Source organism: Pygoscelis adeliae, unplaced genomic scaffold, assembly GCF_000699105.1.
Source record: "Pygoscelis adeliae isolate BGI_AS28 unplaced genomic scaffold, ASM69910v1 Scaffold308, whole genome shotgun sequence".
NCBI lineage: Eukaryota > Metazoa > Chordata > Aves > Sphenisciformes > Spheniscidae > Pygoscelis > Pygoscelis adeliae.
The window spans coordinates 1,238,376-1,257,075 of NW_008825306.1; the positions used below are offsets into that span (position 1 = coordinate 1,238,376).

The window sequence follows — 18,700 nt, forward strand, 5'->3', positions numbered from 1 at the left end:
CTTTCCCAATTGGTCCAATTTGCTACATCCATTTCCAGATTTCTTATTTCTAAAACCATGTCCTAGGTAATCTTGGCCTTAAATGGTATTACTGATGTTGTTACTTAGGTACTGATGGACTTGCAAGATTCTACCCCTGCAAAAGATGCCCGATATTCCCTTTCAGTTACCTGCTTAATAGCAATTGCATATTCTTTATTTTATACGCTTTCTAAGACATGTCAGTCTACTTCAGCCTTTTTTCCTCTACCTGGTTTTGATTAAGTATGCTTTATCTCTATTCCACTTAGCTCTTTCTTGGTTTATACACAAGTGGCAAGCGTACCAGGGCAAGGAGCATACCGTTATGTGCTTTTTCTCATTCTGTTTTTTGCTCGCACAGTATACTGCTTGTCAGGGAGCAGTGAGAGCTAGCTGGTCCCTAAGGGAAGAGGAGCCAGGAGCTGAGCATAACAAGGCTGACAGAGCCAACGGCCTCACCAGCAAGGGCTCAGTCCCTCCCCAGCAGCACTATCTCAGAGTTGGCCCTGAGTCCAGGTAGCCAAACCTTCATCCCCTTCAGAAAGGGGGGATGCTCTTCGCTCCCTTCCAGTACTCTCTCTCTCAGATGTTCCATCAAAAATCATCAGCCTTGGCATCTGCTGATCATCTCCCCATTTTCTGCAGAGACCCTGTCTTGTTGGCGTCCAGTACTCTGGCAGAACCTCTTGCTCACAATGTCAGAACTCCCTTAGATTAGGACCAGATACTTTTCTGTTCTTTGAAAAGATGATTGGAAGAAAAAAAACCTGATGAAATTTAACAGGTATTAAACATAAACTCAAATATAAATGGTGGTTTTTCAGTTATATCTTGCATATATGTTTGGAACTTTAGTAGTATTTATTAATGATCGATTCTGATAAATATTATAACTTTTACAAGTTAAACTTTTGCAAGACTTATTAAAATGTGTTTCTTTCTTTCTGTTTCTTTTAGTGTCTCCTGAAGCAATTGGATTCCTGTCTGCTGTTGGGGTGTTCATTATTCTCATGTTGCTACTTTTCCTATATATTAATAAGAAGATGTGTTTTGAAAATGTTAGTGGTTTCCCAGATCTCGATTCAGGATACACTACAAGAAAGAATTCACAAGATAAACTCTGTAAGTATCTGAAATACAAACTTAATTATAAGAATGTACATTTTTACAAGGATGTGTAGAAATACTCAAATAAACACTTGACTCAAGTGATGAAAACACACAATGTTGACTTTTCCCATCACTGTGCAGTATGTGGAAACGAAGAAACCTTTGTATTCACAAGCCACAGAAATTCAGCAGCTATATAACCAAAGAGTTGACATTTACTTATGGGAAGATACTTCTCTTGCACTATGAGAGTACTCTTGAACATATTTTAAATGTTCCATAATTGTGTATAATTAAATCTTCTCAAGTAGATTTGTGAATGGGATTATTGGGTTTTCACTCAGCCTATTAAAATCCTTCAGCAACCTTTTAGAGAAGGTCTTGCATTTACTCAACTGGAAAATAATTTTAAAGAAGTAAATCATTAGAAACTAAAGACATCTTATCTCTGACAAATTATTTCTATACTTTTTTAATAGAACAAGGTCTTTAAGGATAATGTGAAATGAAAAAAATTAGACCTTGAAAAATATGTTGAGGGTTGGTAAAATAACCCCTTTCTGCTTTTGGGCTGTGGAAGTTGAATGGGCTTTGTTAGCTGACTTGAGAGGAGGAGACAGGCACCAGAGATTAGAATGGGAAATTTGAGCGGTTTTCTTCCCTTCTACCTCTAAAAGGTGCAGCTAAATCTTTATTTTCAATTTTCTGGGAGACAGAAAAAGTTCTCCCCCTGGAAATTAAGTCTGTCATCTTAACTTTCTTTTTGCTACAAAACAAGTGTTCATGTTCTGAAATATCTTGCCTTTTGTAAAAGACAACAAATATTTTGGGGTGAAGAAGTCTCCATGATGTGTGTTTTTGTGCAGCTATTATGTTAAAAGCTTGTTTTAGTGTGATATTGATGAAAGGGTGTAATTTGAATGTCTCACAACTTCTTCTTTGCAGGTTAGAATAAAACCCCCATATTTCCACCTCACACAGTAGTCTTATTTTTGAAAAGAATGAATTTTATTATGGCTAGTTGATGCTGCAGTTGATGAAAGACTATGGTTTTGCTGGTTGATTGTGGCTTCATTTCAAGATATTTACTTAGCTGCTTTCTTATTATTTTCAATACATACTGAATGGAAAGAGCAAAGCTGCAACTTCCCCTGGTAAATGTATTGAGTGTGAGATAGTAAAAGCAAATAGCCCTGAATTTGAACTTAGAGAAATGGAGTTGATCCGTTTGTGAAACAGAGGACCTTTCTGTATTAAAAGGTGTTGCTGAATAGGTTGGACAAATGGCATTTTTCAGAAACCTCCAGCAAAATCTGAGCCTTCCCTCTGTGTCTTCTCTGGTCGACACACTTAGCAGTGCTGTGGATGATCTGACTAGTGTTGTTGGAGAAGTCGGCTACAGTGTAGCTGATTCGGTAACAGAACAAGTAACAAGCATGATAAATAGCCTCCGTGCTGAAGATGAAAGCTCCAAAATACAGAATGATAAACCTGTGCAAGGGGGAGAGGAACATACAGCATCATTAACTCATTCTCAGGAAATTAACATGAAAGTGAAGAGAGGTATTGCAGAACATAAGGAGACTCATTATTCTAATTCATTAGAATTTGTAAAAAAAGATACAAGTCAAGATGGAGTATCTGACCATGTCGTGGACAAAAAACAGTGCCAGTTAAAAGGCAGAGATAGTAATAATCATTTAAATGATACAGAAGTACCTCAGGATTTGAAGAATGTAGGAGGACCTTTTAAAAGGGAAGCAGTAGGAGGAAATGAGTGTTTTGTAAATGATAAGTTCTTGAAGGATGGTAACCTGAAAAGTAATAAATTTACAATGGAGCAATCTATTGAGGAACAAGATAATTGCCGATGTGCAGTATCAGATAATTCTAAGAATCACTTGCATAGAAAAATCAAACCACGGTCACCTGGAGTTGATTTTAAGGATTCTGAAGAAGTGCACAGTATGAAGGTTCCCCAAGATTTAGAAACAAAACTTGTTGAAGTACAGAAGCAGAAGTTGTCAGACTCCAGCTTGAGGAAGACACACAATGACTGTCCCAGTTGCATTAATGAAATCAAAGAAAAGGAATCTGAAGCCTTTTTTGACAGAAAAGGAAAATCCGTATCAAATGATGAAGGCAATGTTTCAACTACAGTTGCAAAAGTCGGTAAAAAGAAAAACTCAAAGAAATCAGAAAAGAATTCAAGAGAGCTGTGTAATAAGACGACAGCAGGAAAAGGTGAGGAGTCCATCAGCAAACTGTGTTCTTCAGCCTTTCCTGAAACTTATGATACTTCCTACTTTTTTCACCTAATTTACCTATTTAATAATAGTGTTTTCTGTGGATGAAAGTAGGTCTGTGTTGTCAGTGCTTCATTCTCTAATTATGTTGATATTTCTTGGAAGTGAATTACTTTTCGAAGTATGACTTAAAGGAGTTGATTAATAAATGCCTTTCCTATGTTCTAACCTTTCTTCTATATACAGTTTTTCTTACCTTCTCTGCAGTGCCTTGTGTGGTTTCTGTTGAAAACTATGAATTAATTAATACTGGAAATTAACACTTGTTCTGTGACTTGTTCTGTGGTTTTTATTTTGTGTATTTTAAAAGCATTGCATAAAATGTGATAAGATGATAAAGAAAAAAAACTTCTGTTACATTTACATTATAGTAGATCTTCAGAATGTATTTCTGGGATATGTAAGATAGTAATTTCAAGACACAAAACTCAATGACAAGTGGCAATTAAGTGATTTTAAGTATAGAAAGAACTGAATGAGGCTTGTCTTAAAGTTGTAGTCTTACAAAGGAAACCTATGTATTGTTGATATGGATGCTGTGTGTGCCATCTTCAACATTCAATCTTAAACAATATGACAATGGGATTGCAATAATAGTTTGTGAGTAAGAAGTAAAACCTTGCATTTTTACACAATTGTTTTGCAGGCTGTGTAGTGAATTTTTAGAAAGCAGCACAGGCTTTCCTGGAGATGCTGTTTCTGTAGAGAAATGAATGATTTCGTAGCAGAAATCAGTTGTTGGTTTTTTCAGTGTGTGTGTTTTCCCCTATCTGAAAATTTCAGTTATGCATTTTGCTAGTTTTTGGTTGGTTGTCTGTTTTTTTTAAATTTTATTTAGGAGGTGGTTTCCATGTTTGTATGATAAACTATGATCTTATCTGTTATTTCTTAATGTAATACAGTATTTGTAAAGTATATTCTCTACCAAAAATGGCATTTTAGATCCCATAATAGGCAAATGAATAGCTTTCAATATGACCTATGTTAGCCAAATAAAGGGAAGTTTTTAATAAGAACATGAATTCTCTTAGGCAAGTTCCCAACTAATGTATAAAAATCAAAAGAGAAGTGGCAAGGAGTGGCGTAAAACCCTGAGGATTTTTTTTAATGTGCAGGAAGCTATTTTTTCCCAAGAAACTGAAACAGATTTGTAGTGTTCATTTAAAAAATGTTTGCATGGATAGCTTGTGTTTTATCTTTAACGAGGTTTTTAAGTCCTCTGAAGAAGTCTTGTTTCATTAATTGTAATAATAGTATGCATCCTCATTTTTTTTCTTCTATGCTAGGAACTGGAGAAAAAATATCTGGTGTCACTGAGAACTTCTGGATGCTTACAAACGTCAGTGTATTATAAGAGGCATAACTTTCAGCACTTCTTTCAAACATGTTGCTACTGTGTTTTATACTATTCAGTTCTTTATACTTTATGCAGACTGATTAATGAACCTAATTTCATATCTGTGAATACATTTCTTGTAATGATAAACGATGCATCTAATACTGAAGTCTGGCACTATATGTGAGTCCTGGTATGCCCTGCTTTAATTATAGTTGTGGAAATCTGTAGAAGTTTCCTAGGTGGCAGGTTTCAACCTGTTAAGGGCCATATGAGATACAAAATTTTACTCTTTGTACCAGCAAAGGAGGCTCCTTTTTCTGGGCAGCCTCTTGCAGTGAATCTGCTAGCCAGAATATATCTTGCTTGGTGTGATATTCTTAATAAGTGATCAGTGAAATTGAACTTGCTTTGCAGTCATCCATACAATGGGAAGAACCGTATCTGTCAGACTTTAGTTAAAATTGATAGCCTAGAGTTGAAAGATCTAGTTGCTTGTTAGCAGTCTTTTAAGGCACCAGTTTTCCTACAAATACTAAATTAAGATTATGTACACATTGCATGTAGAGTTGGTAGCACCATCTGCAGTTAAGGTTTCCTGATATTTTCCATTTCAAGACCTTATTTTCAGTTGCTTATAACTGTGTGCTGAATTTGAAATATTTGGGATGAAATTTGGCATGCTTTCCATCTGAGTTTTTTTTTAAGCTATAGTTTAAAATCCTTAGCTGCTTCCAGGAATAGAGTATGGGAAAAACATGCTGGTTATCTGTGCAAAATATAAGTAGATTTCACATCTGCTTTGCTAAGATGCTTTGTCACCTTTGTATATTGGAGTATGTACTTGAAATGTGGGAGAGCGCTTTTCCCATTCAGAGATGCTCATGTTCTTTGAAAAAACGCTTAAGTTTGACCAAATTGCAAACCTTTGGAAATTTTGCCTTTGGAAAAGGCATAGTAAACACTTCTTATAATTTGCTTGTTAAATTCACTGACCATCCTGTTTGGACTCATATGCTTCATTGTAGGGGTTGAAGAACAGAGCAGGTCTTATCCTGCTTTTGATACTTATGGTTGCTGAAGGACAGTGGAAGTTTGAACAGAAGAATTGAGGATAAACATGACTTATGTGAGGACAGAAACTTCCTGAACAAATGTGACATGATGCAAATGGTAGACTGGGATTTGAAGTAGGATGGGTGACACCTGTGGAGAGAACTGATAATATTATATGAAGGTGGAGAGACTATGGGTGAAAGACTAAGGCTACATGAGTAGTTGGTTAGGTGCAAGTAAAGAGAATTTGGGATTGAATAGACAAAGAGAATAAAGAGGAAATACCCGTAAGAGACCAAAACTGTGTGCTTGGAGCAGGAACCTGGAGTACGGAGACAGGAGACGGGAACTTAGGGTAAGATTCTACTCGTATAAATGAAACTTTGCAAAAGATGTCTTACCTAAACTTGCAGCATTGGTTTTTCTGTATCAGTACCAGGGAATCACTTCTATGGGAAGTGATTTTACTCATCTACTCTAGAGGCTTACCTAAAACTGGGAAGGAAGGACCTGTGTAGTAGGAAGAGGCAAACACCTGACTGTAAAAGAGGTCTAGATGGCTGGCATAGATCGAGTTACTTTAATTTAAATGGCTGAATTTTGGGTGAGCTGAATCCCTCCTTTAGTTGGAATACCCTGGCAGAGGATTGAGACTGTCTGGGCATGAAGACAGAGACTAATGGGAGCAGAAATGCAGAACTAGAGCTAGGACAGGGACTGGGAGAAGGGCATAAAAGCAGGGAGGGGAGAAGCGGTTGAGCATGGCTGGATAGCATGTTAGACAATATTCCCTTGCAGAATCAGGAGCTGAAAAAAAGCATTATGGGCATCTCAGAGCTCTGCCGGTAATGGAAATCCATTGGCAAATCATATGCCATAGGCTTGCTCACAGAGTAGTGGTAATGCTTTATTGAGTTTACATGAACTCTTTTAATGCCTATTAGAGTTTGAGATCCACAGAACTTCTGCATGGCATGCTAAGTTCAGAATCCATTTGAGGTTTGGAAAAGGGAGGGGGAAGCTTTCCTTTTACAGAAATAAAAATGCAGCTCAATCTTTGACTTCTGAGAGGAAGTCATACACGAGATGTAGTTGGAAAAAGTTGGCCACAGGAGTGGGCATTATAGAGGAATTGATATAAAAGAATTAACTAGATAGTTTCTTCTGTGCAATTTTTGCTGTTGCCAGATGTCTGCAATGAGAATCTGCATTAAATTCAGTTATTGAACAAGGGCCTGTTTATTGCAAGTTAAATAAAATGTGCATGCAAACATCTTTCACTAGCATTTTCCCATTTGTTATTGTGAGTTTAAGCACTACTGACATAAATATCCTAAGATGATTTTGTTGTAGGCTTCTCTTTGTAAATGAGTTTCATTTCTATGTTATACTGCATGCTCACAGCAAAAATCAGCTGAGAATGGAGGATCAGGAGCTGCCTTTTCGATATGTTAGGTATCCAAATGTAATATTGCAGCAGTGTTGGATTTACTTTACATAAATTATTTTGAGCATTTTCTTAGTTAATGAAGGGTTTCAAGAACTTCAGTGTATGCTGCCTTACATAAATGAATCCATTTTCTGTTGAATAAGTTTTAGAATGGTTTTTTTGGGCTTAATGATCTTTCAGTTTTTCTAGAAAATAAAAATAGCTCTCACCAATTACAAAATCATATAATACTTATAATTACAACAAGATGATATTTTTATACAGAAATTTTAACTGAAATAGCTTAAATATCTTCAATGATAACCTCTTATGGTTATTTTCTTGTATTCTATTTTGAGCTGTAGTCGATTTGCTTTATTTTATTCAAACAGACAACTCTTATATGAGTAAAGACCAGCATGGTTCATCATCTGAGAGTGAAGATGAAGCACTGGGTAAATATCATGAGGCCTTGTCTAGAACCCAGAGTTCCAGGCTGCCAGTGGTGGATGGCAGACAGCAAAAAAACTATATATGGGAAACCAGACAAAAATATAGTCCCCTGTCTGCAGAATATGATGGATACAGTAGTGAAGCCTCAATAGATGAAGGTAAGAGTGATTTAAAAGCATTCCTTTTATTCCAAATTTCAGAATTATATTCTGGATAAGTAAGTCCTAGACGAGGACAGCTTGACTTGCAAATAGTCAATGTCTACAAGAAATATCCAGATATCTTTTATATTTGTGCATGCTCAAAAAAAAAGGTAGACTTGTGCGCATTCTTCCAGAAATACTGCAAATGATATAATATCGTTATATTAAGTTTCATACAATTTCATCATTAGTCATTTTATTTTGGGGGGAATTTAAAATGTTTTTATTTAGGAAGGAAACATGACAACTCTTGATGAATTCTGTGGTATTATTAATACAAAGAAGACCTGTTATTCCTCTATTGATAAGCTGTCGTAACAGCAAAGTAAATGGAATTGATTATTGGTTACAGTGCATATGGTCATTGCAGTATGCACTACTGGAATGTTCTGTATCTTTTCTTCTCTTGAAATCACAGAAAGAAATTACTACGAAGATTAGATTAATATAATTTTTCCATGGCTTTAACAGTTGAATGTAAACAATGGATGTTTTCTTTTGTGGCATATATTTCTTGATTTTAAGTTAGGGTGACAACCTGACATAGAGGCTGAGAATTCTGCTGTCAATATTTTGCCAATATGCTTTTTGTGCTTGAAAATAGCTGTATGTGAGCACTGTGTCTAGCCGTTTTCTAGCATGAAAAGTGAGCTTTGGTTGAAGTTACATGAAAGTCAGATTCTAATATAGATGCTGTGCTATAGTAAGATATTTGTTGGTCTCCCTTATGCAGGGAGGTTTGCAAGGTTTTTTAGAGATTGATATTTTCTAATAAAAAGTGGATATATGTAATTAAAAGATGTCTTTTCTTAAATGTTCTATACAGTCCAGAAATGCTTGACAAAATTTAAATTTTCTACTATATGATGTATTTTAGTTATACAAAAGTCTGTTTGGCACTGAAATTTGAAATTAGTGCATGCTTATTCATGATTCCAAGTTAAGACACAAAGGACATGAAAGCCGTCATTGAAGTAAGTTGCAGAGTAAGAGGATTATTTTCTGATCATCAGAAATTTCGGTTCTTTCTTTTGCTGTTAAATTGTAGGGAGGCTAAGAGTCTGAGTTCCAGCAAATAGGGAAGGAGATGCAGAGGTGAGGTCAGGTGGTAAGAACTGATCCTTGGACACTATGATGGAGAAGGACAATAAGGAAGAGCGATAGTGAAAATATCATGTTTGTTTGTTTTTTATATCTACTGAGATCTATCTATAGCATTGGTGGGGGGAATATGAAAGATAAGATGCTAACTTTTTGTATGGCTTATGTCACTGTTGGGAAAGAATGGTGATGTACATTAACAGGAGATGGAAAACTCAATCGTATTTATTAGCAAATAATATCAGATACAAATTATACAAGAAGACTACTTTCAGATATCGAGAATGATGTATCTGTCTCTTTTCAAAGTATTGAGGCCGCTTGTTGAAATAATCATAGAATAATTCATGTTTGAAGGAACATGTGACATTCCTCTTTCTATTTCACAGTACAGATTTTTTTTATCCTACCTAATTATCTTCTCAGTGAAAAGTTCTCAGTTCGTCTGAGCTTTTTACTTTGGCTCTATAAGACTTAAGCTCCAAAGGCGTTGTACTAGCCTGTGTCCAGGGTTTTTGGTTGGTTTTTTTTTTAATAATTGTCTTCCTTATCATCCTCTCAGATCATAAAAATTCATAGTCACTGACTTCTATCCTCTTCTGGGGAATGAGAACTCCAGTCTGGAAATCTATATCATGGTTAGAATCTAAGACAAAAGAACCCTGTTGGCAAGTCCAAGTATTGCATCAGGAAAGTTACAATTGTTTCGCCCTCCTCCTTTTTCATTTTTTCTTCTATTGCTAAAGATATCTGTCACCAGCTGCTATCCCTTCTCAATGCTCTTTCCATTCAGGAAGCTGGCTGGATGTAAAATCCATTTATATATATGCACACACATATTCATTCTAAAATTAGTATGCAAATTGAATTTATTATAATGAAAGAACATTCAGGGTTTGGAAAAAAATCTTTAAAGCAAAACCGATAAAAACATTCTAACTTAGAAAATTGTAAATTTTTAACCACATACTTTTACTTGTAAAAAAGCTTTAATGCTGTCAGTATTTGGCTTTTGCTGCTGCTTGTGAGAGCATTCTCTTCCCACATTTTACAAGGAGTGGAGAATCAGCAATGTTATTTATTTGATAGCCTGCAATCATTCTACAGTTTTCTGCAAAATGCTTGCAAATTAGAGTGATGATTTTGTCTCATTTTTGTGATCCATTGATCTCAACAAAATTATGTTCAATAGCATTAAAAAGAGTTTTGTGGTATTGGACATGGCAACAGATTAACAACCCAGTATTTTTCACTTTTCAGTGACCTGAAGGTGGCACACTAGAATAATTAGTGTTAGTACTTTTTATGTTCTTCCTAAATTATTTCAAACATAAAAGAATCTTTGCACAATGATAAAAATGTGTTCGAATAGAGGAAAAGACAGAGTATGCTGGGTTGTGTTATGATCATTACAGAGGGAAAGCTGCCCAACCTAGAACTTTGATGAAAAGGGAAGGTGGAAACCTCATGAAGAAAGCCTGCAAAAATAAATGAGACTGGCTATCGCTACCAAACAGTTCATGTGTCTTCAGAGAAACAGTTCACTGAACAGATGAGGTTAAAAGTCTCTGATTCCAAGTGGAGAATATCAACATTCTAGATGTTTCAGTGTAATTTTTAAAAATTCAAAGCTTTACTGTTCCTTAAACTTGCAAAATAAATCTATAGAAGACTTGAATCTTGCCATAGGAATCCTGAAATTTTTCATTAAATAATTGTTTTTTATGACTGTTGAATTATTTTTAGAAGAAGTGTAAAGACAAATGATAGAACCATTTCTTGATTCTTTGTAGTGGAGGGGAAGCAAGCAGTGTGTCCCTATGTACTTTATTTAATACGAGAAACAATCTTCAATATATTTGACTTTGTGTGCTTCTGTTTCCTCATATGTACATTCTACTTCTAAGACTTAAACATTTCAGCTGTACTTCCAGCTTAAGGCACCACTCAGACCATACGTTGAGCAGGGCTTGGTAGTGTTACAGTGAAGTGATGAGAGAATTCATTTTTGTCTCATCTTTTTCCCCCCCTGCTCGTTGCTAGTAAATCAGCCTCTGATGATATCATTAAAAATTCCATCAGAGGTAGAGTAATATGAGCAATGAAAATGATATTTCATTTTTGGGAAATTCTGTGTTATTTTCTCTTCAGCAGTTAATCTCTATCACATGTTGTATCTTGCAACAGTGTGCTGTGTGTTTTCAAAGGAGTCAATAAACTGTTTTACTAATAACTGTTTACTCTGCACTTTAATCTTCACTTTTTAAATTTGTTTGTTTAGACGCATCCGCGCTTAACAGTGCACATAGAAAATTTCACAGACAGAAATATAATCTTTTCTTTATTAATACACCCCATAAGCTTTGCTTGCATTGCTAAAAACGTATAATATCAATATGTTTGCACTACAAAATTTCTGATCATGTTATTTTAAGGTTCACTTGTTATCAATTACATAATTAGTTTATTACATCTATTTTCTGGCTGCATGCCTCTAAAAATGTCTTATTCTGAAGCCTGAAAATGTGTGGCATGTTTTCACATCATTCTTTTCTCCTCTAGATGGCCATATTAATCTTTCTTTTCAGCATATTTATACAGAACTGACATGACACTTTGCATAATGTTTTTAATGGTTAAATGAAGAAAGCAATATATTTGTGGGGTTTTGTTGGTGATGATGGAATGTTCTAGTAGCACTTCAGTTCATTCTATGACATTTAGGTTTTTACATTTTGGTTCACAAATAGCTGCTTATGACCAGTATCTGATCTACTTTATATATTTGTATAGCATGTTTGATGCACTTAGATTTTGATGAGTTATAATATGTATTTTGAAGGGAAAAAAAATAAATATTGTGCTTAGATGCAAGTATTTCTACAGACTCTGAGCTATTGTAAATATATAACTTTTGCAGTGAGCTCCTCATGGACAGGCTTAACTCCAGAGTATCTCTAAAGGAAAATCTAGTTCATTAGAAAAATCATGATGATGACAAATGTCCTTATCAAAAGTAAAACGGTACGGAATGGCAAAGTAAATGGTACAGATGGCAAAGTAAAATAGTATAGAAGATAGGTTTACACCTGAAATTTGCAACTCTTGCACAAATGACTCAAAACTGTTAATCACAGAAGAGAGAAACCTGTATAACTACAGTATTTCTTGATATCTATGTGTGGACTTAACCCAGTCCCTGTGCTTACTCCCAGAGCTCTAGGGTCAGCTCAAAGTCTGAAATCTTATTTTTGCCAATAATATTCTTTGTGTTCTTTCTCATGTTATCCAGTAAAGTATGGATACTTACTGAAGTGACCTTTTTTCCTTTTCCCTGATAAATATCCTGATATAACTTCCTTTTAATTTTTTATAATGTGCATCCTATTTCTTGTATTATTCCTTACCATTTCAAATGCTCTTATTATCCTGTTGAAGATGTAGAGTATTGCCTTTACGTGCTCCAATTATTTGTAATATTTTTAGAAGAGGGGATTAATATAGGCTGTGATATTACACATCTGTTTTAGAAAATAAAGAACAAAAGGCAAAAAACACCAAAAAAGGCAAAAATAACACCATAAGATATTTCTGCTGACAAGGAGATTATGAATTGAAATAGTGATCTAAATAAGGACGTGTACAAACTTTAAATTTAAAATTCACATTACTCTTTGTACTTTGGTAATTGCAATTATTTTTTAGTGTCTATATTGGTTGTGATCTTAAATGGACCATGCTTTCTTAATAACTTCAATTTAAAAAAAAACGTACAGTATGATATTAAAGTAGCCTCTTTGTCTCCAGTAGTGGCTACTTCCTGAACTTTAAAAACTCAAGCATTATACAGGCAAGTTCTTGTGTCTTTGTTGTCTCTATAAGCTTCATAGGCAAGTACAATATATTTTCTTTAAGTAAGCAGTCCCTTAAATTCCTAAAAATGGAAGTTTTTAAACTTAGAAACGCTAGGGTAAATATATTGAAATTAGAGTTTTGCAGGCAGATGTCGAAAGCTGTAGGTTCTTCTTTGCTTTTGAAATCAAGATTCTCTGAATCCCTTGAGATGAGAAAGGTAGAAGAGGGGAAGAAAACATTCTGGGTTTTTATAGTTAATTTGTGATGTTCTTAAAGCATGTCTTGCCCAAATCATCTCTTTAACAGCTGTGCAAAATTCCAGATTAGCAAGCAAGCAAGGGGATTTGATCCCAATTCTGAGGCAAAGTGACACCATGATGGAAAAAGTAGTAAGCTCGCTTGCTTACTTAGCATACTTAGATGTACTTTATTTAGCTATAGTTTACCAGCTCAGTATAACCACAGGTTCCATCTCCAGCCTATTTTAAAGTCTTTTTCTAACTTCTCAGTTGATAAAGCCCCACGGCTGGAGACATGTTTGTTCAGAAGCTCCATTTCTGAGATTGGCCCAAGTGCCTTACATTTCACGAGGTTTTTTGGAAACATATGGAAGCACTAAAAGACTGCAGTGAGAAAACATAAGTTCTCTTAAATGAGAATCTGCTGCTCTAGCAGGCATATGCTACTGGATTTTATCCATCTTTTCCATATTGTGAAGGTAGAGTATGATGTTATTTTTGTAGTTTATCTTCTCCACTTTTATTCTTCTCTAGGCTTTCGGCACTTTATGTTGATGTGTCTGTTGGACATATGTTTGCCTTGCTCCTCTGTGTCAATCTTTGCACGTGAAGGCAACTGTTCTTCTGGAATCTCTTGGATCTGATTCTTTATGCAGTTTTTTGTCTTTTCTTTCTCTCTTGTTAGTTTTCATGTCTTGGGAAAAGTCTTTTCACTGAACTACTTGAAGCATATAGAGAGATTTGCTTTCTGTATCTTCCCAACATAAACACCGAAAGCGCTTTCATAAGCACCTCAAAATGTATACAAGTGAATTTCCCCAGTTTGTTAAAGCAACCTGGGGGAGTTTTCCTCGGTAAATACCTTCTGTAAAGCAGGATCCTACTTCTTCAGAATTGTCAAGCTAAGGTGAAAGGCACTGGACAGGCTGAGAGAGGAAGAATGGATCCTTCAGTGAATCCCACGATAATCATATGTTTTCCAGTTTAGTTTCTATCATTATTCCTTGCATATAAGCAGATCTATTTTCAAGCCAAGTGTGAATGAAAACTTACTGTTTCAAAATTATGGAGTGAGGACCTCAGTATGGTTGTATTGTGTTCAGCAAAATAAGGCCACAAAGTTCTCTCAAAATTGGTCTATCTATCTGTACATTTCAGATGCTAAGAATTACAGGCAAAGAAGATGGCTTGCGTGGAATAAGAACTATGAACTAGTATTCAGACTGGAAGACATGAAAGCTCAGTTGAATACTAGATCATAACTTAAATAGTTATTTCTCTTCTTTTTCCTCTAATGTGCTTTAAAGTAATGAATTAGAAATACAATGGAAAGAGTATTTAGGAAGAAGGTGGCTGCCCATTTTTCTCTGATGTGTCTTTATCACATTACCTGTGAGATTTTTCTGGTATAATACCTGTTGGAAGAAAATACTCTTTGGCCTGCAGCTTTGGATAAACCTAGGGCTTCAAATAGTACATTCATCAAGATACTTTGAAAGGGTCTTCAGTAAAGACACTTAAGAAAAGTCTTTAGTAATCATCTGAGCAGTCTTTCCCAAATGTTTCAGAGTGTATTTTGAAGGCTGAGTCATGTTACAGCTATGAGACATTCCAAATATTCTTACTCGTGTACCTCAGCTGATAGTACGTGTGTACTATCAATTGATATAATTCTTGATGCACTTTTTAGAGATTTTTGGGAGAGAAAAAGGGGATTTTTTTAATTACAGTATTTCTTTAGTGGATCCAGCTTCCTTATGCTTGTTTTCTATTATGTGGGCAGCTACCCTTGACACTTTTAAGAGTAATTTAAAATCTTCATGTAGTACAGGAGAAAGCGCAATGATGCAGTACTAATGATACGAAGTTCTGATCCCTGACTATGTGTGTCTACCTCCTCTTTATTGGTAAATTGGAGTGAGTCTTCATTGGCTGCAAGCCCTTAAAAATTGGAGAAAGAGAATTTCTTGTGGTTTTGAAGCCTCTGGGGAGTGCAACAGTTCAATCCATAGCTATATCAAGGGAATGTTTTAGGGATAGTTTTGTGTAGTGCAAAAGATACTTTTGTAATTCAAGGTTCTGCAAAATACTGTTCAGAGCTAACTTGGTTTGTGTTGCTCTCTACTTAATTTCTCTGATGCTGTCGTTTGGGTTTTTTTTTTCCCCAAGAGTTTTAAAGTAGCTTCCTAGTGCATTATGACAGTCCTCTATTATTCTTCTATAATAGTGGAAGACAGTCAGTTCTGTTAAGTATTTGAAATTATGATGCGTGTTTCCAAAAAATATAGTCAACTGAGCATTGCAGAGACTAAGGTGATTTGAAGATCAACTTTTGCTCTGTCTTTTATGCAGTTTTACAGAATTTAGATCTTTTTTACTTCCCAAGAAAGTATTACCCTTTGTCTTTTGAAAAGTTCCTGATAGCAAGGAACTTCTCATGTAAGTAATTCACGTATTACGCTATGGTCATGTTGTGGTTATGGTTCTTCACCTGAATGAATGGCAGACAAGCATAGTGTTTATAGTCTGGAGACCTGGAATGGACAGAATTCACAGATGGGGTAGAAAGTACATGTGTAATTCAATATTATTCTTGTAATTTTCTTGAGGAATATTGTGGAGGTAGCAAGATGTAAACATGGGATTTAAACGTAAAGGAGATCTGTGTCTGAGTTTAAACACAGATGTTAAAGCATGCATGTCATCTACTGCTGAGAGAAGAAAACTAGTAACAAAACTCGAAGTCAGTGATGATGATAAAATTTGCAACAGGAAAATTCCTTTTCCAGCTAGACCAACTGTCCTCCCACTGGGAAAAGGCTTTTTTTCCTGATGGGCACAAGTGAGCAAAGCAATCTCACAAATGAGGTTCCTCCTGCCAGCATTCTGAAGTCTTTGAAGAAATACCCTTTGCATTGATGTGAAAGCTTTGAAGAAAGTCACCCTTAGCAATGAGATGTCTCTGAAGTGATGTAAATCATACATTAATAATTACAGGAAAGTTTCCATTTTATTGTAAACTTATTATTTTAATAAGTGTCTCGTCTATTTGAATCTGGGATTTATGAAAGGATCAAGATCTGTCTGGGAAGAGTTCATGTATATATTTGTGGCTGAAATAGTTCCTTGTGGCATTGTATTTGATATAGATGTTCCACGTTAATACAATGTAGAACTGATTTGTGATATAAACACAAGAGGTAGTACTATATCAGCAAAAAAGATCACTTCCTTGATGAACCTAGCGCTTTTGCTGATTCTGAGAGTTCACATTGCAAACTGAGTATTTCTTTTACTAATATGATCTAAAAGCTATTGGGTATGGACATTCTTTTTTCTTGGTATTATGGTAATATCTAGTGATACAGGAGACCAATTTATTTGATCTTTATGTATGTATACCATGAGACATATCTTGTTCTGAAAGACTCCCACAATAGGATAGACAAAAGAAGGTAGAGTTTTCATTAATCATAACCCTAACTGCAGATATCCCATGGCTCTATCGTGGAATGAGTGAGTGAGAAACAGGATCAAACAGTAGACTGGAAATCTCTGTGTAGACATTTATTAGGTGCATTGGAAAAAGGAATTTTACCCTGTGTACACCCAGTACTCTACTTACCTGGTGAGAATAATCATGCTACTTGATCAGCAGAATGGAGCAGTACTTGTTACATAAATATGAGAACTAAAAACATTATTACAACTTTACATAAGAATATTACAAAAGAACAGATTATCAGTTCTTCCTCCATAGCACCTGTGGATAAATGGATCATTCTTCTTAGCTTTGAAGATTAAAATAAAAAAATCTTTAACTCTAGCCTGAGACTAATGTTTGACTCCCAGTTGTGCTTTTTTCCCCTAGGTTGAAGACCAGTTACCATTAGAATTGCTTTTTTATAATCTTATGTTTCAACTGTCTCTTTGGTAAAAGAAGAACAATGGGTTATTTTTGTAACTGAACTCTCCTTGTTTTGTTACCTAGTCAGTGTAGATTATATTTCTTATGCTTATGTATCAATTACATAGACATACTATAACTATATAATAAGTATTCTCTCGGAATTACTCAATGAATATTTTGTCCTTGTACAAGACAAACAATGTTACCATTTTTATCTAATAACGTGTATTCTTAGGATGACTATTTTCATAGGTACTAATTGTGTATGTTATTTATTGGGACTGGACTGTATCTGAGTAAACAACATGAAATTGTGTCTAGCTTCTGTGGAGGAAAAGATCTGGGTTTTTTTTTTGTTGTTGTTAAAATAAGTTCTTACATGCTACTTACAACACTTCTGCGTTATAAAGTTATCCTAACCTTTAGGAATTATTGGAATATTTTCCCTGGGGGAAAAGGAAAGCATGATATGTTATATTATACAACTTGAAGTCCTTTTTTTGTTTGTTTCTTTTATGTTCTTTTGGTTTGGGGTAGGGTTTGGGTTTTTTGGGGGGCAGGGGAGGCTGTTTGCAATTACTTTTCCTCCACTGTATTTACAAGTAAGCTGGAAAGAGATGCTTAGCTAGTGTAATTGCCATGCTTCTGGTCATTTCAGTATGGCTGAAGGTTATCTGCTGTGATGGAATCATGGTCTTATGAAAGCACATAGGAAAACTCAATGGGAAAACTATTTTATTATGGAAATTCTGATTCTGTTCCTTAGAGAGAAGATAGCAGACATGCTTAACTGGGTATAAGGTTTTCTGTGTGGAGTCACTGATGCCCAATTCAATTAAAGCTTGATCTTAAAATTTGTAAATAGGAAATCCTGCTACAGTCACCTTCCACACCACTTAATCTTCTGCCAGCATGTGTTTTTATGTATACATTTGTAAATTTTGCTTAAAAAAAAAATACAAAAATTACCCAGCTCTCTATTTGAAACCTTTGCGCTCAGTCTTGTTGAACCATTCTAAATTTTGTCCTTAAAAGTGTTTTTTAAAAGACTTTCAGTTATCGTGATTTTTTAATTTATTTTAATTTTTAAAGATTTATGACATTTCTTTGCAAATATATCAATTTGTCAGATAAAGGTTAAAAATTAGATACATTTTATTCATGTTAAAGTCACACCCAGCTTATTTAAAGGCAGCTTTGACTTAGAGTTGCAAGCCTGAGGATATTGATTTGAATTATGCATGACTGTCTGGTATGCAGTTCCATTAGCCTGCTGGATGGATAATGTAAACATGTTCAGAATTTTAAGTATCCTATATGAGCGGCAGGTTAAAAATAGAGTTGATAAGAGCATGTGTGTCGTGGTTTCACCCCAGCCAGCAACTGAGACAAGACAGTTTAATAGGTAAAGCAAAAGCTGCACACGCAAGCAAAGCAAAACAAGGAATTCATTCACTCCTTCCCATGGGCAGGCAGGTGTGCAGCCATCTCCAGGAAAGCAGGGCTCCATCACGCATAATGGTTACTTGGGAAGACGAACGCCATCACTCCGAATGTCCCCCCCTTTTCCTTCTTCTTCCCCCAGCTTTATATGCTAAGCATGACGTCATATGGTGTGGAATATCCCTTTGGTCAGTTGGGGTCAGCTGTCCCGGCTGTGTCCCCTCCCAAATTCTTGTGC

At 35.4% G+C, this 18,700-nt stretch overlaps 1 protein-coding gene across 2 annotated transcripts in view; it reads left to right on the forward strand.

Moving 5' to 3' along the window:
• Nucleotides 1-983: 983 nt before the first annotated feature.
• Nucleotides 984-18,700, forward strand: part of SYT14 (synaptotagmin XIV) — a 59,864-nt gene continuing 42,147 nt past the window's right edge. For both annotated transcript variants that reach the window (XM_009330170.1, XM_009330171.1), the window contains exons 1-2: nucleotides 984-1,143; nucleotides 7,651-7,869. In XM_009330170.1, coding sequence (XP_009328445.1) covers nucleotides 1,032-1,143; nucleotides 7,651-7,869 — 331 coding nt within the window. In that variant the 5' untranslated portion in view covers nucleotides 984-1,031. The remainder of the gene's footprint in view (nucleotides 1,144-7,650; nucleotides 7,870-18,700) is intronic.